The sequence below is a fragment of the Saimiri boliviensis genome, chromosome 6, assembly GCF_048565385.1.
Source record: "Saimiri boliviensis isolate mSaiBol1 chromosome 6, mSaiBol1.pri, whole genome shotgun sequence".
Lineage (NCBI taxonomy): Eukaryota > Metazoa > Chordata > Mammalia > Primates > Cebidae > Saimiri > Saimiri boliviensis.
In genome coordinates, this window is record NC_133454.1 from 17,330,755 (window position 1) to 17,358,267 (window position 27,513).

General features: G+C 37.4%; 1 protein-coding gene across 20 annotated transcripts in view; it reads left to right on the plus strand.

Moving 5' to 3' along the window:
* The window catches only part of DLG2 (discs large MAGUK scaffold protein 2), a 2,103,224-nt gene that overhangs the window by 1,437,959 nt on the left and 637,752 nt on the right, over nt 1-27,513 (plus strand). For all 20 annotated transcript variants that reach the window (XM_074400260.1, XM_074400268.1, XM_074400258.1 and 17 more), the window contains one exon: nt 22,824-22,948. In XM_074400260.1, coding sequence (XP_074256361.1) covers nt 22,824-22,948 — 125 coding nt within the window. The remainder of the gene's footprint in view (nt 1-22,823; nt 22,949-27,513) is intronic.

Sequence of the window (27,513 nt, forward strand, 5' to 3'; positions counted from 1 at the left end):
ATGAAGGAAAACCTTATGATCACTGGGGACTGTTGGAATGTATGTCAGAACTGGGTGTACTGGTGAGTTCAATCCTAGTCCTAAACAACAAATTTCATCATTTGGGTTTCCTCTGAAAGTCATCAGTGTGGTGGTTTGATGCACACTCTGAAGTCATGCAGACTTACCTTATAATGTATATCACAGTATCACAATGTGTAACTTATAGTCACAATATAGGTAGTCCTTTGATAAACATCCGTGTCCTAGATTATACAAAAATTGATTGTTTACTCTGGGTAAATTCCTAAAACTATAATGGCCAGCCTGAAGAATATGGCATTGGCACTTGATAGACATTTTCAAGCTGCTCTCTAGATTGGTTTGTACCACTTGGCGCTCCCACAAACAGTATGCAGATACCTTCTTCCCTCACTGACATTCACTTATTCATTAAAACGTGTTTTTTTGTTTGTTTGTTTGTTTTTTTGTTTTTGAGACAGAATCTCACTCTGTCACCCAGGACGGAGAGCAGTGGCACAATCTCGGCTCACTGCAACCTCTGCCTCCTGGGTTCAAGCTATTCTCCTGCCTCAGCCTCCTGAGTAGCTGGGACTACTTACAGGCATGAGCCATCACATCCAGCCATCAAAAGTCGTGTTATGTGCCCAACATTGTTCAAGGAATTGTAAATACAAAAGTTAACTAGGCAGACCTTCCACTACCCTCTGAAAATGTGTAGTTTAGTGGATAAGAGACTAAAATAAACAAGCAGATCAGTTTATAAAATAATTGTAAATTAAATACTAAAAAAGAAATATGGTCTAATATTCATCTTAGTCAATTTGATAGGTAAAATTGTTTCTTGTTTACATTTACATTTTATTATGAATGAGGTTGAATATAGTTTCATACATTTGCAAATTGGATTTTTTTTTCTGAATTATCAGTGTATATACACCTCTTACCTGTTTTTTAGTTGGCGTATTTATATTTTTTTCTGATTGAGTTTTAAAATCTTTATATAAAATCCATCAGTATTTTGTCTTTTAGATCTTGTATCAGATGATTTCCAATGCGTACAAATAGTTAACTCTAGTATTTCCTTTAGAGTTTTCTTTCTTTGGTATTATGGTTTTAAAAGGCCAGCCTGTCCTTGAGATCAGTTAGGCATGTCCCTGTATTTTTTTCTACTGTATTTTCCATCTATATTCCTCATAAATTTTCTTTTTCTTTTCTGACCTCTCTCATCAATATTTAAGTTTATTCAGTTCTTTGCCAACATAAAAGAGTCCTTTTTTCCATCCTTTCAAGTAACTATACTAATTCTCCTGACCCTTCATAGTGCATTTCTCTTGCTGCCTGCATGTCTTCATCATCTTCTCACTCCACAAACCACCTTACAATGGTTTCTGTGCCCAGTGAGTTATACTCCAGTTCTTACTATGGGTTCTCATGACCTCCATGTTATTTAATCAAATGGGATTTGACATATTCAGAGATGGCAAATTAAAAATGCAATTTTTAAAAAATTTCAATTGCTGATGTTATCCTCTTTATTAAAAAAAGAAAGGTAAGAACAAATTTGATTTTTGAATTAAAGGTATCTTGATCTCTTCCGATTTAAAGCAGTCTTTTTCAGATAAATTCAGTGTTTTACTCCATAATCACACTGGTTTACGATTTGACAATCATACTAGAAAAACAATCAATTTCACTGTTTAAATTTCTTATCAGGACTATTTTTAAACACTGACAAATCTTCACTCTGCCTTGACCAAACAGTTTAGAAGGATAAGAAATCTTACGTGTCTCCATGGTGATAGGAACTTGTAGCTTGTGTTGTCCTCTGCGTCCTCGCTGCCTGCATGGCTATTTCTTTGTCTTTTCTGAAAAGACAAAGATTTCTTACTGGCAGCTGTGCCTGAAGCCTGCAGTGGGAGAACTTGGGATCTAGGCTTTAGGCCTTGTGAGATCCCAATTTCCTCCTACAGCTGACTTGCCCCCATCTCAAAATTTGCTGGCCCTTTGCTCAGCATCATAACTACATCGAAATTATTGTGGTTCAGGTTGTTTATCTAGAAGCCTCTGTTTGGAGGGTCACTATTCAGCATAACAATCCCACAGAAGGCCCACTCATCCCTGGGTGCTTGCCTTTGAAGATCCACCAGCAGTACATGACAACTTATCTTATAGTCCATGCTACGTAAAAGCTATGGATAACCAAAAACTTGTGGGTGATATTGTAAATACTGTCTCAGCTTGAATCCCCCTTGGCTTGCAGATACCCACCTCCAACTCTACTATACTGGAATTTGGTACATGAGCCTTGTCTGGCAGTTATGTATGTATTTGACTAATAAAAGGTGAAAACAGGCCAGGTGTGGTGGCTCATGCCTGTAATCCCAGCCCTTTGGGAGGCCAAGGCAGGCGGATCACTTGAGGCCAGGGATTTAAGATCACCCTGATCAACATGGAGAAAACTCATCTCTACTAGATTTACAAAATTAGGCGTCTGTGGTGGTGCATGCTTGTAATACCAGCAACTTGTGAGGCTGAGGTAGGAGAATCACTTGAACCCAGGATGCAGATGTTGCGATGAGCCGAGATTGCACCATAGCACTCCAGCCTGGGCAACAAGAGCAAAACTCCATCACACATACACCAAAAAAAAAAAAAAAAAAAAAAAAGGAAAGTGAAAACATTATTTCTCAATAAATATGATTTCTTATCATATTTATGCAAAAAAATATTGGCCCTGTTGAAGTTCTGTGTCTAAAGGTCTAAAGACGATAAATCTAGTTTGTTTGGCAGATTCAATCTTTCAAAATAGGACATCCATGAGACATCAAATAATCAAAGACGTTCCTGATTATGAAAGTCTAGGACCTCTTCGACATGTACTGCTTGGGGCTGCTATTGTCAAGTTTATGGTGAAGAAAGAGAGAAAATGTAAAGGAGAGAGATCCTTCACTTAACATTTGTTAAGCATCTATCATGGCAGAAACCTTTATTCCACAATAAAGATCCAGAGATGAATAAAAATGATTTTGTACCCTGCTAGAGAGATTAGTGAGGTAAATATTCAACAAATAGTATCATTCTTTTCATATTAACTGTTATGATAGAAGCTTGAGAATGTGGTTCTATAGAATCACAGTGCAATTTCAGGATCTTACAACTTGTGAGGTAAGGGGAGACTGCTCTTTTCCATTGTCAGGTGGAAATAACAACTCATGGAGAGGTTTATTTTATCAGAGGTCGTAGAAATCACACTTTATGTCACCTCTCCAGAGCATTTTTGGATGATGTAGCTTTTCTCATTAAACTTACAACAAAGGAACAAAACATGTACTGGTAGGGGTCAGTACATTCCAAAGGTGAGTGACTGAACCATGCCACCTGAATAGGCTTCTTGGCCCCAACAATACCTTCTATCACCTGAGGGTCATGGTAAAGTAGGCTTCACTCAGGTTTTTTTGTTTTTATTTTTGTTTTCTTGAAGGGAGAGCTCTTTTGAATGACAATTTGCTAAATTCAGTATTGTAAAATAGCTCTGAAACAGACTTTATTTTTATGTCTGAATCCCAAAATAGAATGTTGACAATTTCTTGCTTAGTTTTTTTGTGAGTAGAATACATTCTCAGAATCATTTTGTGAAATGTATTGTTATACTAATCAAACCACATGCCTCAACTTCAGAAAATTTCTTCTATGCTTCATATGTGGTAAATTGACCTGCTTATGGAGAACTTACAGTAGTTGCTAGGAAGAATATATTAAGATAAAAAAGCAATTGTCTCTATGCACTTAATTGCCTTTTGGGCCTCTACTTCATGCAAAAGAAATTCTTAAGGGATTGGTTAAATAATATATCTTAGAGGCTTGACTTCTCAGAGCACTTCTTCTGCAGTAGGAGGCCAGCATTCACACTGGAGACTCTGAATAGCAATTTACTACAGAGTTGGATTGAAGGTAAGCAGGATTCATACTGTACCCCGAGCACAGGAGCTTAGCGACAAAACTCACTGAAAGGACTACATTTAAAGTGTCTTCATCTGCACTAGAGGCTTCATACCTTGATTCCAGGGTCCACCTGTAGAGGATCCAGGGTTATTGGAGAATTATATGTAATAATGTCTTATGACTCCAAGTGTGGCATAGACAAAGCTGTGACTTGATTTTTGCTTTATAGAGAATAGGTGACCTTACACCAAGATCTGATAAGCCAAGGTAATATGAAATTATCAGTATGAAATGGGAGTAGTTTATTGCATGCCTCCTGCAAAGTGCATTACTGATGCTTTATACATTTTAATTACTTTTAATGCTCACAACTCCATGAAGTATCATTATACCATTTTGCAAATTTTGAAACAGACTCAGAAAATAGTATCTTACCAATGAAACATATACTTAGAAGTAGAGGAGAGTACTATTGAGAACTGACTTTGAAACTCCCTTTTTTTATTACACAGAGTACCTAACATAGTCCGTGATCCATAGTTGTATCTCTCTGCAAATATTAGAGGGTTTTTTTTTTTCAATATTTTACTTTTTTTTCTTCTTTGCTCTCCTTCCACTCTTTTCATTTTTGTAACAAATTGACTTTTATAAAAGTGCATAGACTTTAGAACTTCAGAATCGTAATCCTTTGCCCCTCCTTATATATAATGTAACCTATTTTCAGGTTATACTAGTATGTATATACCTTTTAACATAGTGAAATAGACAGACAGTGGACAAGGTTTTATAGTTGATAAAAGGGGGATGGAATGTCAAATGAGCCTATAAACATTAGGAACACTTGAGAATTACCTGATTTTTCAAAGAATCAAAAAGAGTATCCACCTCACCAAAAGACTGGCCAATTCTTCCCTTTGCCTTTGGATGAATTGCAGTTGAAATCAGTTCGGGTATTCAGCCAATTCTCTTCCTAGTCCTCCACTTCCGGCCACACCTCCGAATAATCAATTAATGGAAAGTATACTGTCTACATTCTCCACACAAAGGAAATAATTGTTCCGGTACAAAGTTAGTAGGAGGCATTTCATATCAGAGGAATTTTTCTGTCCTTTTCATTGCATTTGTGTTTGTCCATAAACACATCCATACTTTTCAAGAAAGGGTTGCTTGGCTTCTAAGTTGAGCCTTATTACAGGTAACTAAATTGGATGCTATAAGCCAAATATAAAAGGATTTATATACTATTTCTTTTTTTGTTGAGACAGTCTCACTCTGTCACCAGGTTGGAGATCAGTGGCATGATCTCAACTCACTGCAACTTCTGCTTCCCGAGTTCAAGTGATTCTCCTGCCTCAACCTCCTGAGTAGCTAGGACTACAGGTGTGCACCACCATACCCAGCTAGGTTTTATATTTTAGTAGAGATGGGGTTTCACCATGTTGGCCAGGATGTACTATTTCTAAATATCTTTTTAAGAAGTGAAATTCCTAGAGGTTTGTTCTGTTTTGTGAAGTTTGATACATATGCTTGTTTGAGAGAGGTGAAAGTAGGTAAAAATGGGGCATATCAAAAAATAAAGATGCTTTTTTAATACAACTTCTTTAATATTTCTTGCTTTAAATCTAGGCATGACTGTTAAACAGATATAACCCTTATTTGCTGTACAAGTTCAGTCTTTTAAAATATGGCTTGTATGTGTGTGTATGAATATATTACCTATATGAATACATGATATATATTTGTATATATGATGTAAATGAAATTCATATACATCTATGAATCCAGTTGTGATAAAATAAAACTCTCACCCACATATGGTCTCATCCACCCCTACTTTGCCATGTTGGTTAAAATCTTTTGGATTCATCCTAGGATGAGAGAGCAATATGTCCTCGGGCAGATGTACCACCATTCAATATCAAGTGCTGTGAAATAGCGGTATTTGGGTAATAAGGTTTTATCTCTAAAATGCTGTGTCGTGCTTTGCTACCAGAAATTTGTGCCCTGACCTTCTGAAGAAGCTGTCATTTTCAACTCAGCTTTAATTTTTTTTTCCTGAGGTTGTCACTTTTGCCATATGGTAGATGTTTCTTCTGGGAGAGAAGGAGTTGCATGCACAAAAACTTTGAAGGAAACATTATTGTATAATTTGCTTGAGGTCAAAGCCAATACTCTGGAGGTTGGTCTATCATTTATTGTAATGCGGCAGATATTAGAGGACTTATAAACACGTTTTGATTTTGAGGTGTATTCACAAAGGATTGAAAGTGGCAGAATGTGGCAAGTTACATTTATGCCTCAATGAGAGTTATTAACCTGCCTACAGTACCATGATAGGCAAATATTTTTGTCATTTCTGCTTTTTGTCGGAAGATACTTTAGGGAATCAAAGAAGTGACTGGAAAATATATTTTTGGTGCCTGAATCATAAAAATGAAATTTATTTCTACCACAAATCAGAAGAAAGTAGATGCCCCATTTTCCAGCTTCTGCTGCTGGAAGGATAGGTAAGGAACCAAAGAGATTTTTTATAGTTAAGTACTTTCTGAAAGAAATACGTATCTCTGTGCTCACTTTAATTCAGTTGATTCACTTTACCTTCAGGTAGAAGTACTTTAGTATTGATACTGAGAATTAAATGTTTTATATTGTGTTCTTAAATCCTTTGTCAAATATGAACTCGTTAGAGAAAAATGATTTAGGGTATACCTCACTCTAGTAGATAAGAGAAGACTCTAAGAGAAGTATGAACTACATTTCAAGGTTTCTTTTCTCATAAAGCCTGATTGGTTTTTGCCTGTGTTTAGGGAATTGAGGGGGAAACATGGAGGCAGATTAGTTTCTCAGGCTTCCATTGGGCAAACTATTACTATGTATACCTTTGATGCAGCAGGAGGCTGAACAGGTTTTTTCTTCTTCAAATGGTGAGCTGCTTGATCTTTTGTAGTTGATAGAAGCATTAATAAACATAAATGAAGATATATTTAAATATTCTAATTAGAGGAATTACTAAAGTAAAGCCAGCCAGGCAGCTGTGACTCATGCCTGTGATCCCTCCTTTGGGAGGCCAAAGCAGGTGGATCACCTGAGGTCTGCAGTTCAAGACCAGCCTGATCAACATGGTGAAACCCCGTTTCCACTAAAAATACAAAAAGTTAGCTGGGTGTGTGGCACATGCCTGTTATCTCAGCCATTCAGGAGGCTGAGGCAGGAGAATTTCTTGAACCTGGCAGGCAGAGGTCACAGTGAGTTGAGATTGTGCCATTGCACTCCAGCCTGGGCAACAAAATTGAGACTCTGTCTCAAAAAAATAGATAAATAAATAAAGCTTTTAAAGTGCTTACCATGGTAATATCAATAAAAATAAAGTTTGCATTAATTTTTTATTTGAAAAATACTGATTGCATATTTATTTTGTGCCAGCCATGGCTAAAGGTAGCCATAAGTTACATTAACATAGTTTTTTTTCAATGAACATAACTTTTATAATATAACTGATAAATGTGGTAGCAAAATTAAGTTCAATGTTCTCTGGGAGTAACTGAACCCAACTGATTATCTGAACCCACTGGTAAGTCACACAAGCCTCACAGAGGAGATGATGCTTGAACCAAGTTTAGATACATGAGAAAAGAAGGTACAGAAATGGAAATGGAATGATTGTTTTTGGGAAACTATAAGTAGGATTTGGGAGGAGGAATGGAGGGAGATGAGAAAAGCCTAGACTTAAGCTGAAAAACCAAAGTAGAAAACCAAGTTTCCCACTTTTTTCATTCATTTTAAATTAATTTATTCATCTAATTATAATATTGGAACACCTATGATATGCACAGAATTTTCAGAATGACTAAGATAAACCAGAGACAACCCGAAGGTTAGGCTAATAAATAAGGCAAATATACATATAGTCCAAACACAAAGCCAAAGATAAAGAGCCTTAGGAGAGGTATAGCCGGTGTCCTCTGGGACCTTAGAAGTGGGAGCAGTTGCTCTCATTTTTAAGGATTGGGGTGGCGCGAGATCAAGTGAGACATCTTAGAGCAAATGACAGTTAATTCAAGCCCTAAAGGAAGAATTTTAATAAAAGGTGAGGGAAAGTATGAGAGCAAAGTTACAAGGCTTATGAAAAAAAAAAAAAAAATGAATACTGGGTTTGAGTAGCTGATGCATAAGTGGAAAACCACAGTGAGAAATCGGCTTTGGAAAGCAAAGTGCAGCATAATAACAAAATGCCATAAATGTTATGCCTAATAAATTTAGACTTTATTCTCTAAGCAGTAGGGAGCCAATGCAGATTTCACTTGTCCCTCTGACATTCATTTGACACTTAATATATACTGAAATTTAAGGTCATTTTATGTTTATATATCCTGCTTCCTCACAAAATGGTAATTTTTTTGGTGTTAGGGCTTTAGCTTTACTTGTCATACACATGTGATCTGGTTTGGCTGCGTCCTCACCCAAATCTCATCTTGAACTGTAGTTTCCATAATCCCTACATGTCATGGGAGGGAATTATGGGGGTCGGTTTCTCCCATACTGTTCTCCTGAGAGTGAATAAGTCTCATGAGAACAGATGGTTTTATAAAAGGGCAGTTACCCCGTACACGTTCTCTTGCCTGCCATCCTGTAAGATGTGCCTTTGCTCCTCCTTCACCCTCCACCATGATTGTAAGGCCTCCCCAGCCAAGTGGAACTGTGAGTCCATTAAATCTCTTTCCTTTGTAAATTACCCACCCTTGGGTGTGTCTTTATTAGCCACATGAGAATGGACTAATACAACATGGAAAGTATTCAGATTGAGCAGGGTGGCGATATCCTTTTTACTGAGTACCTTTTATGTGCCAAACAATATTGAATGCTTTTACGCATGAAAACACCATTCTTCACAAGAGTTTAACAATCACTTTTAAAATGAGAGCATTAAAATAAGGTAAGAAGCTAGCTCAAAGTCACACACTTAATAAGTAAAGTCCAGGATCATTTAACTCCCCAAAGGCTCCACTTGGCGATGCTGTTACACTGGAGATTAAGTTTCCAACACACGAATTTGGAGGACATAGTGAACTCATAGCAGGAATCAAATTCCAGTCTATCAGCTCCAAAACTTCTACTCTTTTCACTGTATTAGCATGTCTTATTGATTGAATCACTCATTTCTTAGACACGTATTTCTTGAATGTTTATTATGTGTCTGGTGCTGTTCTAGAAATTGAGAATACAGTTAGTGGTGAAAATAGCAGAAAGCTTCCTGCCTCCTGGAGCTTATACTCTAGTGAGGTTCTCATATGTAAATAAATAAACAGTTAACAAAATAAAGGTAGATGGTGATAAAGGACATGAAGAAAATACCAGGGTGATAAGATAGGAAGTGACCAAAGATGGTAATGAGAAGAGTAGTTTGTTGCTTTCAGGGCAGGCTCCTTTGAGATGGTGACACTTGACCTGAGATCTGAAGAATAAGGGTGTGAAAATCCTAGAGGTAGATATAAGAGAAAATACAAAGTCTGCAAGGCAGAAATACACTTAAAATATTAAAAGACCATCAAAGGGGACATGATGATTACAGTCTAGTAAGGGAGAAGAAGGACACAGAAGTCAAAGAACAAAAGTGTTCAGGACTTAAATTTTTTTTGTCCCCTACAAAAGCTAAAGGATTTAGATATTAACCAAAATGCTCAGGGTTGCAAAGAAAGCAAATATACTCCTAAGGGGAATGAGTACACACAATCCAGCCTTTGCTTATCTCTGCCTCCCCTCCCCCAACATATACCTGTGATGGAGCATTGAAGTCACTTGCTTCCAGAAAATATTTCTTTTTCCTGGGTCTAGGTTTTATGTGCAGCACTCTGAAGTTACAATTGTTTGAATACCAATGAATAGATTTTGAGCCAAGTGGCAATGGTGAGTTGAGGGGAGTGTGGATTATTGGGTCAAAGAAGTGCTGATCTTAACATAGCTTTGACATTTACAAATGATGTCTTTTAGTAAGGAAATAGACTCTACAAATAAAGTTGCCTAAAACAAAAAGTTAGGTCTTTGAAATCCTTACTACTGCTAATAGGCCTTGCATTTGTCAAATGGAATGTAAAACTATAGACTCAGCATAGCTTTAAGAAGCCTGTAACTAATGGCATACTCGGTACAAGAATGTGAAGTGATCCCAAATGAGGTGGCTCACGCCTGTAATTCCAGCACTTTGGAAAGCCAAGCTTGAGCTCAGGAGTTTGAGACCGAGCTGGGCAACATGGCAAAACTCTGTCTCTACAAAAAAAAATAAAAAATAAAAAAAATAGTCAGGTGTGGTTGTGTGTGCCTGTACTGCCAGCTACTTGGAAAGCTGATGTGAAAGAAGTTGCAGTGAGCAGAGATCATGCCATTCAACCTGTCTCAAAAAAAATAAATAAATAAATAAAAAGGAATGTGAAGTCATACCAGGCGTGAGGAAGTAGGAAACCTGTACATGCTTTTCAAATCTAATTGCAGCTGCGGAAAAAACATCAAATCGAAATATCTTTTCTCTTTAGGAGTTGGTTCCTTATAGCATGTTCTGAAGGTGGTGAACAATATGATTAATTTGATAAGCATTCAACTATAATAGATCCACCTCCATCCTCCCCTCCTCAAGCACTCTGCTGCCTCAGCTCCTTGAGCTCACTTTCAAATTAAGAAAAATGGATAAGAAATTATAACACTGGCTAATGCTATCTAGAGCCCTTGGTGTAAATAGGCTTGCTGACATTTATTGAGCCCTCCAATGTATCATGTTCAATGCTTTATAGGAATTATATAATAAAGTATTTACAAAAACAGTTCTTAAACATTTTGGTCTCAGGATCCTTTTTGCAGTTCAAGTTCATGAAGAGCTCCTGTATTGTTTATAGGCATTCTGTCCACAATGTTTACCATACTAGAAATTAAAACTGAACATTTTTTTAAATAATCATTTGTTAATTTATAAATAACAATAAACCCATTACATACTAACATAACATTTAAAAATTAAAAATAGCTTTATTTTTTAAAGCCAAAAAGAGTAGTAAGAAGACAAGTAACATATTATTATTTATTGGATCTTGAAGATACTTTGAGTACTACTGTTTATAAACAACCCAAAAGGTATTATTATTTCTTTTGTTCAGGTGAAGAAGGTATAGTTCAGAAAATTTGAGAATTGTTTAGGGTCACAAGCCAAGAAATAGTAGCGCTAGAATCTAAACACAGCAGAAGTGATTACAGAGCCTGTTTTCTTTATCCATTCCAAGGGAGTAGCACCTAATAGATGACAGCAAGTAGCTATTTCTATCCCTCTTGGCCTAGTCAAGGTTAATAAAGCAAAGAGTGAGTGTTAAAGGCTTGTTAAGTCAGAGGTGCAATTGGTTAATCGCATGTTACCATTTTAAAGGGAAGTGATTTTACAGGAGTACAAGTTTATCTGTCATTTTGAACACATCCTAGCAAGAGAAGGAAGGAGTGAAGTGAGTCAAGTGCAGAAGCCAAGAAACCAATGAAGAGAACTAAAGATGTTCTAAACTAGGCAGTGATGGTAGAAGTCGAGAGGAGCTGGATGAATTTGAGGGGTATTTCAGGGGTAGAATCAACACGATTTGAGTTTTAATAAAACGTAGGGGCCGATGGGCAGACAGGAGGCAAGGATAACGATCAGATTTCTCGCAGTGATAATAGGAATTGATGAACATTCTTGTTTCTTTCTTTTTTCAATACACAAACCAATCTAAATAGACATCTCTGCTGTAATCTTTTACCAAACACAGGCAGAGATGTCATTAGAAGCAGAAGGCTTGATGGGATTACAAAAGAAGGACTCGCTCCATTGTTACCAGCTTACACTGGAAACATGATCAACAAGTTAAACTATGCTGGAAGCTGTTGAGAAGCACATATTTGCTGCTAGTGACATTTCAGATATACACTGTTATAGGACACAAGACTGATGTCACTTAGAAATTTTATAGTTGGAGTATCATTGACAGCATCTTAAGTCAGATCTTAAGAATTCGCAGCTTAAATATTATATTTGATCCCATATAGCTCTCCTTGCTTTCTGGCTGAATCCACCCAGCCTATTCTAAATTCAGCATTCTAAATACATAATACCCTTGAATTAATCATGGTAAAGCATCACGTTTGTCATATTGTTCTTTATTCAGATAACCTAGTTTATCCAGGAAAGCCCATGCTCCTGGGTCTGTCACTCAGAAAACTTTTTCATATACGCTTAAAGAGTAGTGGGGACCAACGTAGGTAACTGCTTAGAACTTTTTTACTGATATTCCTGCAATAACCCACCCTATTTACTGGCCAGCATCTTGACTTCCTTAAGGAGGTAGCTATAAGGTCTAGCACAGTATCTGACATACAGAAAGCACTAAATGAGTGACACTTACATGTTTCTGAAGATGTCAATTTTTTTTTTCTTTCTCCTCATTAACATCAACATATTTGGCAAACCAAAAAAGACCCAAGGCTAAGTCTTGATTTACATCTCCCAAGCTGGTTTCCCCATCCTAACCTCAGTCTTCTCATCTCAGGTACAGCATCTCTGTCCCGCTATGCATCATGTTTGAATTCTTCTCTTTTCCTCCCTTTCACATTCCAGCCATCAGTAAGTCCTGTCATTTCTGCCTTCAGATCATGCCTCAAATATTGCCATCCCTGTTGCTATCAGCCTAGTTCAGATGCCATCAATTTCTGACCTGGACTACAGTAACTTGCCTCTCTGTTCTCCCCCTTAGCACTCTCCAGTAAGTTTGTACACAATAAAAAGCATAACCTTAAACTAGATTAGGTAATGTAATTCCTCTGTTTTAAGCCTTTTATAACCCCAAAACCTATTGTGTCCCCAGTGTCTGACCCCCTGCTCCCCTCTCTAACCTCAACTCTTCCTTTTCTTACCACTGCATAGCTGTTCTGGTCTCATTTTAGTTTCATGAACAAGTCAAGCTCTCTTTTTCTTTAGGCCTTACCACATCTTGTTCCTCTGCCTGGAACACTTAACTGCCACACTGCCTCACATCATACTCATCTTTTCATTGTTCTCTCCTTCTACCCTAGGTCTTTCCTCACTTTCACTGAAAAATATTAGCCATTTTTTCTTTCTTTACTATCTTTTTTAAAAAATCTCCTTCTATCTTCATGGGAAACTTCTGTGTCAGCTAAAGTACCCTGACTTGATCATCACTTCAATACGCTCTTATGACTTGACCTTTACTATACCAACATGACTGGCCGCTTTATCTCCGAAATCTTGATCCCTGAAATCTGTCAATATCCACAGCTTGCTGCTCCCTCTTCCATCCCCTGTTCTCCTTAAATCTATCTTTTCACCTTGTTGCATCTCAGTCTTTGTACCCTCTTGTGTTCTTCCCATCTATGAGCATCCTCCTTGCTTCTTACATGTTCCTATCCTTTCTAATATATTACTCATCACTTACAAAGTCAACGACATTTTTCCCCAAGTCCAGCCCTAAAGCAACCAAATCATCCCTTTCACTGTTCAAGAATACTAAGCTCTGTGGGAGAAAATACCATAACACGCTGATGGCATCCCACCATGGTGCTGCTTAGCAGACTCCAGCGGATTCCTAATTATCTCCTCTCTTTTGCCTCAAAGCTGCAGTTCCAACCACTAAAAGCTCTATTTAAGTTCTCAACTTTATTCTAGACATTCCCTCTGATGTCCTGAATTCTAAATATATGGAGTAAAGATATCTAATCAGTTAAGATCTCCTTCAGCTCGATTTACATCTCCCTCTACCTTAAAATGAACTTTAATTTCTTCCACCTTAAAATAATACTGTAACTTCCCTGTAGGAATTCAGCTACTCTTATCTTAGAGAGGAAAGTATCCCTCCCCCTACCAATGCCTGAGTTATGCTGTGTCAAAAGCAAACTCATTTGTTCCTATGTTACACATGTTGTATACGTGTAATATGTGTGTGTATGTGTATACAGGCATTTGTGCTCATCGCAAGATATATTTATAAGGAAAAATTAAAGATGTAGCTGCTCAAAATGACAAAAGAAAAATATTTACAATGCTGATGGTCAGTGACAACCACTATTAATAAATTAATGAGCATACTTCTAAACTTTTTTAATGTATGCATATTGTAAAGTGAGGTCAAAGTTTAAATCCTAAATTACCTCCTACTTGCTTTACCTACAGCTGTTTTGTAAAGATCTTTTCATGTCAGAATATAAACTTGTACAATAATATTTTATTGTGTGGCTATACCACATGCAATTAAGTAGTACCTATGGTGGGACTCAAAGAATCTGAACTCTGGGCCCCATTTTCATTCCTCCTTCAGGATGATGTTTTTTTGTATGCTCCCTTCTCCCCCGTACCTCCCATCTCTCTTTCCCAGGGGCTTATTTCCTTAAGACTACAGACAAGCTTCATTTCCCTCCCTGCTATCCTCCAAAATATTTCCTCTGTTTTGTCTCCTTTTCTTTAGATACTGCCATGTATCTCCCCTAAGGCTAAAACACTCTCTCTCTCTCTCTGTCTCTCTCTCTCTCTCTCTCTCTCTCTCTCTCTCTGACACACACACACACACACACACACACACACACACACACACACACCCTAAGGCTGTGACTCTGTCTCTCACACATACACTCACACATACAGACAGACAGATAATAATCTACTTTCAGTGTGTTTATTTTTCTTTGCTTCTTAGGAGTTCTTTGGTCCACAGTAATCTGGCATCCTCTCTCCATCTATTTGTTGAACTGCTTCCTTTCTACCCTCCCCATCTTGTTAAAGCATTTTTATGTAAACATGTACCAATTCCCAAATGAAATAGTCTCCTGATGGGCTTTCTACTCAGCAACTTCCAGAAAAATACAATTTAATAGAACAAACTGTGGGGCATCCTAAATGCAATTCCTGGAGATTGTATAATTATGAAAAAGGCATTTCTTATTCCTAGACTAAGCACTTTATTCCAGGACACATACATTATTAGCATATAAAAATTAAATTAAAAATTGAAGGAAAAAATTTTATTTAGCAGTGGTAGTTAGAAATGTCTGCATTATTTTCTCACCTTTACATCCTAGTAATAGACCTGGGGCTGTTCATATTTAGATATGGTAACATGAGACAGAAAGTGGATGTGAGAAAGACTTTAAATAATTTTAACAAGTAATTTATGTGAAAAATACACCTTTTTATTCACTGTACCACTCCAGATTTACTGTTCAAAGTAAAATGACTTCCAGGACAATTTGTAAGATTATTTGCCAACCAACACGCCTTTTTATCAAGTGACATTTTTCTTCTGGCATGTAGCTTAAATAGTTCTTTATTTTAACTCCTTATTACCTGTTTTAATCTTTTTGATGTCTTTATTCTACCTACTTATATTGTTCACTATTCTGTTATCTTCATTGGCCAATGTTCAAGTGGTAGGCTAGTAATTTTTAATCTGGGTGCATATCAGAAATTAACAGTTTAGGGGCTGAGGTATATTATATTTGAAAACAACATATATATTGTTTTGTAGTATAAACTGTATTAAATTAAAATAAACAAAAGTCTTTGATGGAGCAAATAGCAGAAAGTAAACTTGAATATTGATGACAGTTGGCAAGTAGCAAAAGAAACTGACAGATGTTCCTGGGTTAAGGAAAGCGTATAGGAATCTTGAGGTCGGTGAGAGGAATATACAATTTCAACATTTATCAGCTAGAACATGGATATTAGAAGGTTAAAAAACCCTGTTTGAGTCTTTCTTTATCTAGCTGTTATTTATCTAAGATTTTAATACTATAACCTCATCTTTCCCCCAAATTTAGTATTTCTGGCTAAGTTATTTTATTAAGAAAAGTACCATATACTATCAGTGTAGGTTAAAATGCATTAAGTCGTATTTGTTGGATCAATAAATAAGGCATGAATTAAAGAATACGTTGTCTGACATCTGTTCTCCCTTACTGTCCTCAAACTTGTAAGGACCACCAGGCGCGGTGGCTCACGCCTGTAATCCCAACACTTTGGGAGGCCGAGGCGGGTGGATCACGAGGTCAAGAAATCGAGACCATCCTGGTCAACATGGTGAAACCCCGTCTCTACTAAAAATACAAAACATTAGCTGGGCATGGTGGCGCGTGCCTGTAATCCCAGCTACTCGGGAGGCTGAGGCAGGAGAATTGCCTGAACCCAGGAGGCGGAGGTTGCGGTGAGCCGAGATCGCGCCATTGCACTCCAGCCTGGGTAACAAGAGCGAAACTCTGTCTCAAAAACAAAACAAAACAAACTTGTAAGCACCCTTTAAACAGTGCTATGCATGAAACCAAAGTAATGAAACCAAAGATATTGAACTAACATTGCTTGATCCTCACCCATGTGCTGTGCTTGTGGAGATAATGAGATGAAAGCCTGTGATGTTTGCTTTCATCTCATTATCTCCATTTGACAGATGACAAAACTAGACTCAAAGTTATGAAATTTATCCAATGCCACACAGATAGCAATGGCAGAGCCAGTGGTTCTGTGGTATTGGATAAATTTCATAAAAACGACCCAGACCTCTGCCATTGCTGTCTGGGTGCCATTCGATAAATTTCATAAAAAACGACCCAGACCTATGCTTTTCTGCTCAACCATACTACTTTCTTAGAAATGTTTTGAAATATTTTCACGATGCTGATAGTTTAAATCTTTTCCAAAAATCCAATGAAGTGGTTCATTAGAACTAAAATTTTTATTATTTCACTACCATCAAATTAGTTTTTGAACTCAGAAGAGACAATGTGAGATTAAGAAAATAATTGAAGTCTGACAAGTCTGCTTTTAAATCTGAATTCATTATTTATTTATGTCTTTAAATCAGTTACTTCACTCCTCTCAGCCTCATTTTTTTTGTTTTCTTGTTTTCATTTTAATATCTAAAAAGAGAATAATACAGTCCACCACAAAGGAAATTGTAAGAAACGTATATTAGTGTTTAGCATAGAATAAACATGCAATAAATATTAGTTCTCTTGAAAATACTTTTAGTATTTTACTAGGGGCTATATAGTTTTTCAAAATCCCCTTCTTAGGTAGTTTAAATTATTTAAGCAAATTTACTATTAGTTTAAATTAATAAGTTTCTTGTTAAAATTAAGTCATTTTAAATATCTTCAGTGGCAATCATACTGTAATTAAAATGTCACTTTTCCGACATTTATATAATCAACATTTTCCATTGTTATTAATAGCACTGAAATTTTATTTTTTATTTTTAATCTTTATTTTAGATTCTGGGGTTCACATACACATTTGTTAAAAAAGTATATTGCATGGTGCTGAGATTTGGAGTACAATTGAATCTATTACCTAAAAAGTGAGGATAGTACCAGATAGGTAGTGTTTTAACATTTTTCCCCTTCCCTCTTCCTTCCCTCTTGTATTCTTCACTATCTGTTGTCCCCATCTTTATGTTCATGTGTACCCAGTGTTTAGCCCCCATTTACAAGTGTGAACAAGCAGTGTTTGATTTTCCGTTTCTGTATTACTTAGGATAATGGCCTCAAACTGCATTCATGTTGCTGTAAAGGATGTGATTTTGTTCTTTTTTCTGACTGTTTAGTATTCCATGGTATATACGTGCCACATTTTCTTTTAGTCCACCATTGATGGGCACCTGGGTTAAGTCCATGTCTTTATTATTGAATAGCATTACAATTTTTTTTTTTTTTTTTTTTTTTTGAGACGGAGTTTCGCTGTTGTTACCCAGGCTGGAGTGCAGTGGCGCGATCTCGGCTCACCGCAACCTCCGCCTCCTGGGTTCAGGCAATTCTCCTGCCTCAGCCTCCTAAGTAGCTGGGATTATAGGCATGCTACTATTATATTTTATTTCTTTAGAATAAAATCCTAGAATCAAATGATCCGGTCAAACAGAAAAATTTTTAAAGTAGAGAAATTCTAGAAATAAAGAAAATTCCTTGTTAGTAGAACATTATATATAAATGACTGTGATTATAACATTGCTACTAATTTTTCTTTTTTTAATTATATTTAACCCCATTTTGAGAGTAATTTTCATTTGGGAAATAAACTTTTTTTTTTTTTATTGCATTTTAGGTTTTGGGATACACGTGATGAACATGCAAGATTGTTGCATAGGTACACACATAGCAGTGTGGTTTGCTGCCTTCCGTCCCCTCACCTGTATCTGTCATTTCTCCCCATGCTATCTCTTCCCACCTCCCCACCCCCCGCCCCTCCCCCATTTCCCCCCAACGGACCCCAGTGTGTAGTGCTCCCCTCCCTGTGTCCATATGTTCTCATTGTTCAACACCCGCCCATGAGTGAGAATATACGGTGTTTGATTTTCTGCTCTTGTGTCAGTTTGCTGAGAATGATGGAATAAAAGTGGGGCTTTTCTGGAGATACTATATTTATAATATTTGAAAACTGTCTTTCCTTTTAGTAGATTCTCTCTCTGTGAGGAGATGGTGTGTAGTACATGAAACAGGAACTGCCATTTGGCTAGAGAATGCGTTTGTGCTCCTGGGAGGAGTCAGCAAATGTGGACAATTAGGAGAAAGAATGGTCCATGCCAGTGACATTCATCCATCATGGAATCTGCCCAACTGCAAGGACACAGCATCCCACCCAGAACCCTTTTACAGGGCCTGCCCTTACCAGCATGGCACTGCGAAGTTTCCATTGACTGCATCAGGGATCAACACTCAGTTAATTAGTCACAATTTTTAGGTTCTAAGAGTGTCAACCAGGGGTCTGCCTGTTCACGTGGAGAGATTGCTGCTCAGAGAAGAGAGGAGCTGAGATCTGTCCCTGCAGCTGGCAGGCTCTGGGACGATTGTCAGGGGATTGAAGTGATTTAGCAGTAGAGAGCAGCAGGCAGCAATTTCACTGACACTTTTGCATCTGTCCTTCTCTCTACTAAATGCTGCTGGCTGGTAGCAAAGACTTAAAAGGGAAGGCTGGAAGAGAACAATAAAGGGAGGTAAAAGCTCTTTAAATCATTTCCTTAGCTGATTTCAGATGAATCTCTTGTAAAGAACCACGGTGACTGGCCAGACCCAGCTGGCAGACTAGTTTTAATTGAAACACAAAAGCTTTCAGGGATCCTTTGGGACCAGAAATACAGGGCAAGTTACACCTTCTGTCTCTACCTACCTGGTTTCCATTGTAGATTTCCTAAATATATTCATTCTTTTCCTCAGAGTGGTTTTGGGGAATGGGGAATGTATATTAGAACATGCCAGAGCTGCAATTTTTTCCATGCTGTAGTCAATTCCTGAAAAAAAAAAAAAAAGTCGTTAAATGTTTCTAAGTTGATATCAAAGCTATTATTTCAAAGATATATTGACTCACAGACTAAGTTTTAAGAACTTGACAGTTATCTACGCCCCTCCACTCCCCCCCCCCAACTAAATGTCCCTAAAACATCCCCTTTTCTCTGTTGGCAAGCAGTCTTTCTACATTTACCAAAAGAATCCTTTAAAATCATCCAATGTAACCTTTCAATAAATGCCTGGGTCCCTTATGCCCAGTGACTAGCCAAATACCTCTTGAGTGAAGGACCCTCTATCCCTTCCAGCATAGTGCCTCTCCAATCTGAACACTTCTATCTTATCTGTCAGCCTTTAGCAGCACCACAGTTTGAATGCCTGAGCTTTCTACTTTTTTATTCTTGCAGCCACATAGAGCAAAATGGCTTCTACTTCGACATCGTATTCCTTAACACATTGCATATTTCTATTGTGTCCATTTTGAGTCTTCTTGTTAGGGTACAACATTCTTAGTAGGCTTGTTTTTCCGTTCATTCATTCATCAAGTATTTAGTGTCAATACTGTGTGCTAGACAAGTCTCCAATTAAACAAAGATGAATACTACACAGATCCTGCCTTCTACAAACCCAATTTAAAGGAAAGATAGACTCTGAAACAGACAACTACAAAATAACACAATGTATAACACAAGGAAGCCTAAAAATCTGCAAAAACACAGAAAAGCGATGTATCTAGAGAAGAGTTGGGATGATAATTTAGTGTAACCTCGAGCAGATACCGTCTGAGCCACATCTTCAAACGTGGAAAGAATTGAACTAGTCAAGGAGAAGATGTGAAGTTTCTGGTAGAGAAAGTAGCATGAATAAACACCAAGAGATGAAATATAGTGAGGTCTGTGCAGAAAAGAGCCTACAATTCAGTTCATTGTTCCTGGGTGGTAAAGAGTGAAGCTGGAAATAAAGTTGACAAGGTTAAGAGTTAGATCGTGAATATCTTTCTCAGATGACAAAGTTTTGAGTACCCTCTCCAAATGTGTTGACATTATTAGGAGAAAGCATTTGGTTGTCACCCAATCTCTGTTTGCCTCCTTCCCTACTCTCATTAATCAAGAAATTATTATTTTTGAGATGCTAACTACAGTGAGACCAATACGCTCGAGTTGATATACTTAGAGCTTGACCCAAATTACATTAAAAATACTCATCCTCCCATTTTTTCTTTCCCAAACTTCTGGATCTTAGAGAACTTCCTCATTAAGTCCCCTAAACACTATCTCCATGGCTACTTACTTGACAGCGCAGTTGAGGTTACACAGTATGTGAAATATGCTGATCACCAGATACCAGAGTGTCACTGCTTTTTCTGCCATGCTTTGAATATCCATGAAGGCTGAAATCATCTGGCCTTAACCTCTACAGCCTTAGTTTAGTCAGTTGCATAGGAAATTCTCAACTAATACTAACACAATTATTGGTGTCAATAAGTGTTTAAAATCCAAAATGGTTTCTCATACACTCTGCTCTTGTAAATCTCATGATTAAGGCACATCTATCCAATTCTCCTTCTTGCTTTCTTTGTTCCAACTTTATTGTTTGTTCCTTGGGTAGGGCATGCCCTTTCTCACCTAAGGGCCTTTACCTGAGTTCTTCTCACTATGTCACTAAGTCACTCTGTTTGGTTCTCCTCATAGCCACTCCTACACTTGAATTTCCCCTTCATGTGCCTTATAAACTGACATGTTTACTACTGTAGATCCAAGACTTAGTCCAGTGCCAGGCACAGAGGTTATATTTAATAAATATTAAATAAATTCGTGTTTATATGACTGCTATTAAGTAATAACTCTGTTCAGTGAACACTAAACTTTTTCAAAGAGCAAACAGAATTAGAGAAGACATCAGAAGTATGAAGATGTGGGATTTTAGTTGCCATAGCTGAATTATTCATTTCACCCTTTCAACATATGTAATACATGTACAGTTGTAAAAACAACCCTCGGGAATTCAGTTTTATTAATTCGATCAATCAAAATTGCTAAACATTACCTTCACATTTGCAGTGATATAGCTATCAAGTTATAGCTGATCTTGACATTGAACCTTTCTGACTAATCAAGTGCCCTAATTAATTTTGCTAGAATAACTACTGAATTTGTAGTCCTCATCTCTTTTTACCCAAGAGTGGAAATTAATGAAGTGATCATAAATTTAGTAAGCTATAGTTGTTATAAGAATATGTAGAGAAATTTAATATCCAGTGACAAGGGACTGTTAAAATAAGTGATGGTATGTGACCTTGATGAAACATGACAAACCATTTACAATGAATAATTATAAAGACTGACTATCTGGATGAATCATGAGGTCAGGAGTTCAAGACCAGCCTGACCAATATGGTGAAACTGTCTCTACTAAAAATACAAAAATTAGCCAGGCATGGTGGTGCACGCCTGGAGTCCCAGCTATTCAGGAAGCTGAGGCAGAAGAATTGCTTGAACCCAGGAGGCGGAGGTTGCTGTGAGCCGAGATTGCACCACTGCACTCCAGCCTGGGCAGCAGAGCAAGACTCCATCTCTAAATAAATAAATAAATAAATAAATAAAATAAAATAAAGACTACCTAGCTACAACACAGAAAGGGCTTAAAATATAATGTGATTTGGAAAAAATTACAGCACAGCTATGAAAACATATGTAGCCATGGAGATAGGGATTAAGAGACTAAATAAGATATAAGATGGTTTGTGGATTTGGGGAGGACTTTTAATTATGCCTTACAAACAAATTTTAGAAGGATATATATATATATATATACACACACACATCCTTCCATATATATGTGCATATATATCCTTAGATCTATATATCTTTAGAAGGAGATAAACACATATATGAATATGTATATGTATATATACATACACACTGGATGTCAATTACTATAATCTGCAAAAGTATAAAAACTTTATTAGAATATAAACTACTCAGATTTACATGCTACAGCACTATTGCATGCCTTTTCTATTGCTGTTGCAAGTTAAAGCCTGTTTATTGTTCAAAAGTATCTCTAGTTTCTTATGACTCTAGAAGGCTCCGTCTTCTGAAGTGAAAGTTTTCTGTTACATAGAAATGCATTTATTTGACAGATAAGTGATAGAACAACAATACCAGAAATAAGAAAATGAAAACACTGAAGTTCACTCTTCTATTAAATCAGATACTTTCATGTAACTTTTTTCCATGCTTTTTCATATGAATGTGTAATTTTTACAATTAATATTCTAACGATTCTTTATATTTTTCATATTACACAGTTTATAAGTTTTTATCTCCTGCTTCATAAATGTGATTTTAATAGCTCCATAAAGGAAGCAATTTTTAAAAGCAAAAATATAATGCCTCTTGCATCCTTACAGTGCAGGAATAAACCTGAGTGTTTTTCCTGACCTTCCTTTGTCTGCTAACTATGCACTTACGGTTTAGCATACAAGACTGTTGTCACCTGATTTCCATTTGAGTAGTAATATGATAATGTGGAGAGCAAGAGGAAATAGGTTTTAGGTGACAGACACATCACTTAATATCTGGTTTTTGTTTCTACAGGGGAATTCTGGCCTGGGCTTCAGTATTGCTGGGGGGACAGATAATCCCCACATTGGAGATGATCCTGGTATATTTATTACGAAGATTATACCAGGAGGTGCTGCAGCAGAGGATGGCAGACTCAGGTAAAGATCCGAAACAGTAGAATAATTTTGGTAGTAAATCTGCTGTATTAATGAGACACATTTGTACCCTTGAAGAATAATAATCCTACAAAAGTTCTGTACCTGAAAGAGGTATTTAAGGCAAGCTTCCTGAAATGACTTTGCAGATCTCTTGCTACTGACTGAATTTCAGCTAGTATTTGATTTGTGTTTGTTGATGGCTACACTGAACATTGAGCCAGGCACTGTGAGGAGGGGATGAAGATAAATCTTTTGTTTGGATGAGGCCTTCGGTCTAGTTGGAAAGAACATAAATATGAACTAATGGGCAAATAATATACTTATCCAAACAATACACTATAAGTAGCATTAACAAAATAATGCAGTGTTACAGACATTGTATGTATTCTCGGATTCAGCAACCATTTATGGGACTTTCTCTAGAAGTTTAGAAAGAGAAAAAAAAAAGAGTCTAAAAAACCATTCCCTAGGAAGATTTCCTCTGTCTTGAATGACGATTTCATTAATCCTACAGTCTGAGTGGGAATACAGAGAAAAGAACAAGTTGTCCCTCAGAAAAAAGGGAAACCAGCCTGATTTAGATGAAGAGCATAGGGTGGTCTTGCTCAGTGGCTCACGCCTATAATCCCAGCACTTTGGGAGGCCAAGGCAGATAGATCACTTGAGGTCAGGAGTTCAAGGCCAGCCTGGTCAACATGGCAAAACCTCGTCTCTGCTAAATATACAAAAAGTAGCTGGGGCATGGTGGTAAGTACCTGTAATCCCAGCTACTTTGGAGGCTGAGGCAGGAGAATGGCTTGAACCTGATCCCAGTGATCTGAGATCACACCACTGCACTCCAGCCTGGGTGTCAGAGACCATGTCTCAAAAAGCAAAACAAACAAACAAAAAATCACATGGTGAGTTTAGGTTGGTGGAGGGACTGCAGCCAGGTACTTCTCAGCGATAGAGAGCAGTCTTTAGTTGAGCTGGGCCACTTTTTTTAAAGAACTTAATTGTGGGAAATAAGAGTTGCATGGGGTAAATAACATAAAATGCTATGAGATCAGAACCTTAGCTAAGAGACACTACAGGTTGGAAAAATTAGGAGAGATTTTTCAGGAAGAATAACGTGACCTAATGTCACTTTAGCACTTCTGCTAGGTTGTGAATCCCCTCAGGCCAAGCAGTTAAATGTGTGTAAGTGGCACAATAAACTCTTGCTGAAGAAATGAATATTTTAATAAATAAATGAATCAAGTGGAGAAGAGGAAGAAGTGAAAATTAATGTGGGAGGTAAGATAGGAAGGATATATTAAATAAAAAATATGTATGTCACTTGTTAAGGACTGTAAGGAAGAGTTCATTCAAGAGGGATCACTGCAATGGAGATTTTGCAGTAGGGAAGAGAGACTGGTCTTAACTCTGAACACAATAAGCACAAGTGAAGATGTATAGGCAAAGAGCTGTGGAGTAGGGGTGGCAGTTAGTGCCTGGAAAATTACTGAGACAAAACGTCAAGGGTAAGGGGAATTCTGGCTGAAGGGACTTGGCAGGATTCTTGTTGAAGTCAGTCCAAACTGATAAATTATCAAGGGTATGGGATAAGGAATTTGATCAGATACCAAGGAAGAGGGATTTTTGATAAACTGACTCAGCAGGATTCTCGCTAAAACTGGGCTAAAGATGCCAAATAAAAAGCCTGAGGCCGAGGCCTAACTGAGGATAGGATCCAGAGAAGCCTGACTCAAATTTAATCGAGGACGGAGTCTTATCAAATAATGCAAGTGAAGTCCTGTAGGTAAGAATGACGTTAGCTTGCATGGAACCACATCGAGGACTGTGACTCAAGTAGCAGAAATGTAAGCTTCGTAGTACTTCCTCAGTCTTTTTTTTCATTAAGCATGAATAGGCTTCTTTGCTGTTTTACTTATGAATCAACCAAAATATTTTTATTCCTTATGCAGTTTTTCTGATGTAGTGATTACTTTTGACAGTTGCATGTTTACAGCTTGAGGAAGAGATTCACATTTTTTTTTTTCAGGTGCATCTGCATCTTTTATCAACAAAAAAAGATACTCCCACAGGAAATAAGCTTTTTGACAATGGAATTTTTAAGCTTAATTAACTAAATTAATTTCTGAATGAGGACATATCCCCGCTAGAGTGAAAGGTTTGAAAAAGATGCTGTATAATTCTGTGAGTCATAGTGGGGATTCTGTTTGCTAACACTGGACTCTAAAGAAGGTCCATTTTTAAAGTTTTTTTTTTTAATAGACTTTTTAGAGGATGATTTAAAAATTATCTCTGAATTAATATTATGGTGGGCCATAATCATCATTTTTAACCACTCTGTTTATCTACAAGAAGGGTAAAACCTCCACCCTTTAACCAAATTCTGGCTATAAGCTTGAAATAGATTTTAGGTTACATGTTTGCTCTATAATTAAGAATGAAAAGTGAGATCTCTGAGAGTGCCAGCATTCTTCGCCTGTAAACATTGTGGCAGCCCCATGGCTACAGAGGTAAAGCAAAGTTCTGCTGTGCTAGAAACTTCATTAATAGTTGGAAAGATAATAATGTTAATGAAAGCTAACATTTCTTGAGTTTTTAATCATATGCAGGACATTTTGCTGAGATAGATGTTAGATGTAGACACACACAGAGACACACACACACACACACACACACACACAATCTCTTACCTCAGTAGGCATATATTCAGGTACTATTATTGTAGTCATAATAATAAGAACTCAGAAAATTACATCTTAATGATTTTAAGAAGAACACCCAGCTAGCTTTGACCACATTAAAAATCCAGTTCTGAATGTTACTTAGGTACTCTCTAAACTCGAATGCAATGGTAGAATTCCTACGTCATGTGTTCTCTGCTTTAAAATTCTGAAAGTTAAAGTTTTTACAATGTTTAGAGGTAATTCTGAATATAACAGAGTTTGTTATTTTTCTACTGAGCCACAATTTCCTTTTTTTTGACCTCTACCAGTTGGTTTTTATTTTGGCTTCCGGGAGCCGGGGCAATGGCCTATGACTCTGTATGAATATTGCCTACTAAGGTTGCACAATGAACAACCTGCCAAATTTTTTACAGTGCTTCTAACTAGAGCAACAAAATTTACCTACTCTCTAATCCACATTACAGCCTTTACCTATGTGAAGACACCTGATAAGTATAGATTTTCAGCATTTGGCAGGTGGTCTAGTCTAAGGCATACGTTTTATAGAGAAGGATTCTGCAGTTCAGAGGAGTGACTTATCCTGAGGCATAAATCATTTGGGGATCCTCTTTAAATAAAATCCAAATGACTCAAATAATTAAGATGCTTAGGTAATGCTAACAGACAGTAACAGCAAAGCGTCAACTAAGCCTGACTAAATCTTTTCTCAGTATGACAGGAGCACTGAGGCTGGACCACCAGGCCGTGAGGAGTATGTTTTATCTCATCATTAGTCCTTAAGGACATGGGAGAAGGGCATTATAATTAGCTCTGGAAAGATGTGGGTTCTAACTTCTGTATATAACATAATTGACCTTGGACAATAAACTCAATAACTATTTTCTCATTTGTAAAGTGGTAACAGTAATGCCTGCTTCACTGAGACGTTCTGAGGTGAGATAACCTAACTCCTAAGCTACGGCAGGCACTTCACTGGTACTCAGTAAATGTTGCCACTGTTTTCCCCTTTTTCCTTACCTTCTCTTTCTCTAAGCAGTTTTTCCTCTCCTCTTGCCTCTGTTTCTTTCTTTGCTTCTCTATTCCCATTCCTATGACACCTTCTGCCTTTCCTTCCATGGTCTCCTTTCACTCTCTGTTCTTCCCTAAGCTTCCTATCCCTATCTTTTCACATAATTTTGTTCTCTTGGTCATAACACGGAATTAAAGACCATTTTAAAAAATAGGTATAGTGCTAAAAACGGTTCTATAGTTCTAGTCCAGGCGTCCCCAAACTTCTGACACAGGGGGCCAGTTCACTGTCCCTCAGAGCGTTGGAGGGCCGCCACATACTGTGCTCCTCTCACTGACCACCAATGAAAGAGGTGCCTCTTCCTGAAGTGCGTTGGGGGGCCGGATAAATGGCCTCAGGGGGATGCCTGTTCTAGTCTCAAGTTTATAATGTAAGCAACTGAATCTGCCATGTTTCCTTTGCTTAAAAAAAACCCTTTAAATAAACATAGTTTCCTTTTATGTAAACAAATCCCTTGTTGTTTACTTTGGGTTAGAGACTTTTAAATTTCTTTTAGATGTATCCTTTGCATTATAAATTGCTATGGTCTGAATATTTGTATCTTCCAAAATTCATGTGTTCAAAGCTAATCCCTAACTTAATGATATTAGGAGGAGGAGACCTTGATAAATAGTTAGGTCGGGCCGGGCGCGGTGGCTCACGCCTGTAATCCCAGCACTTTGGGAGGCTGAGGCCGGTGGATCACGAGGTCAAGAGATCGAGACCATCCTGGTCAACATGGTGAAACCCCGTCTCTACTAAAAATAAAAAAAATTAGCTGGGCATGGTGGTGCATGCCTGTAATCCCAGCTACTCAGGAGGCTGAGGCAGGACAATTG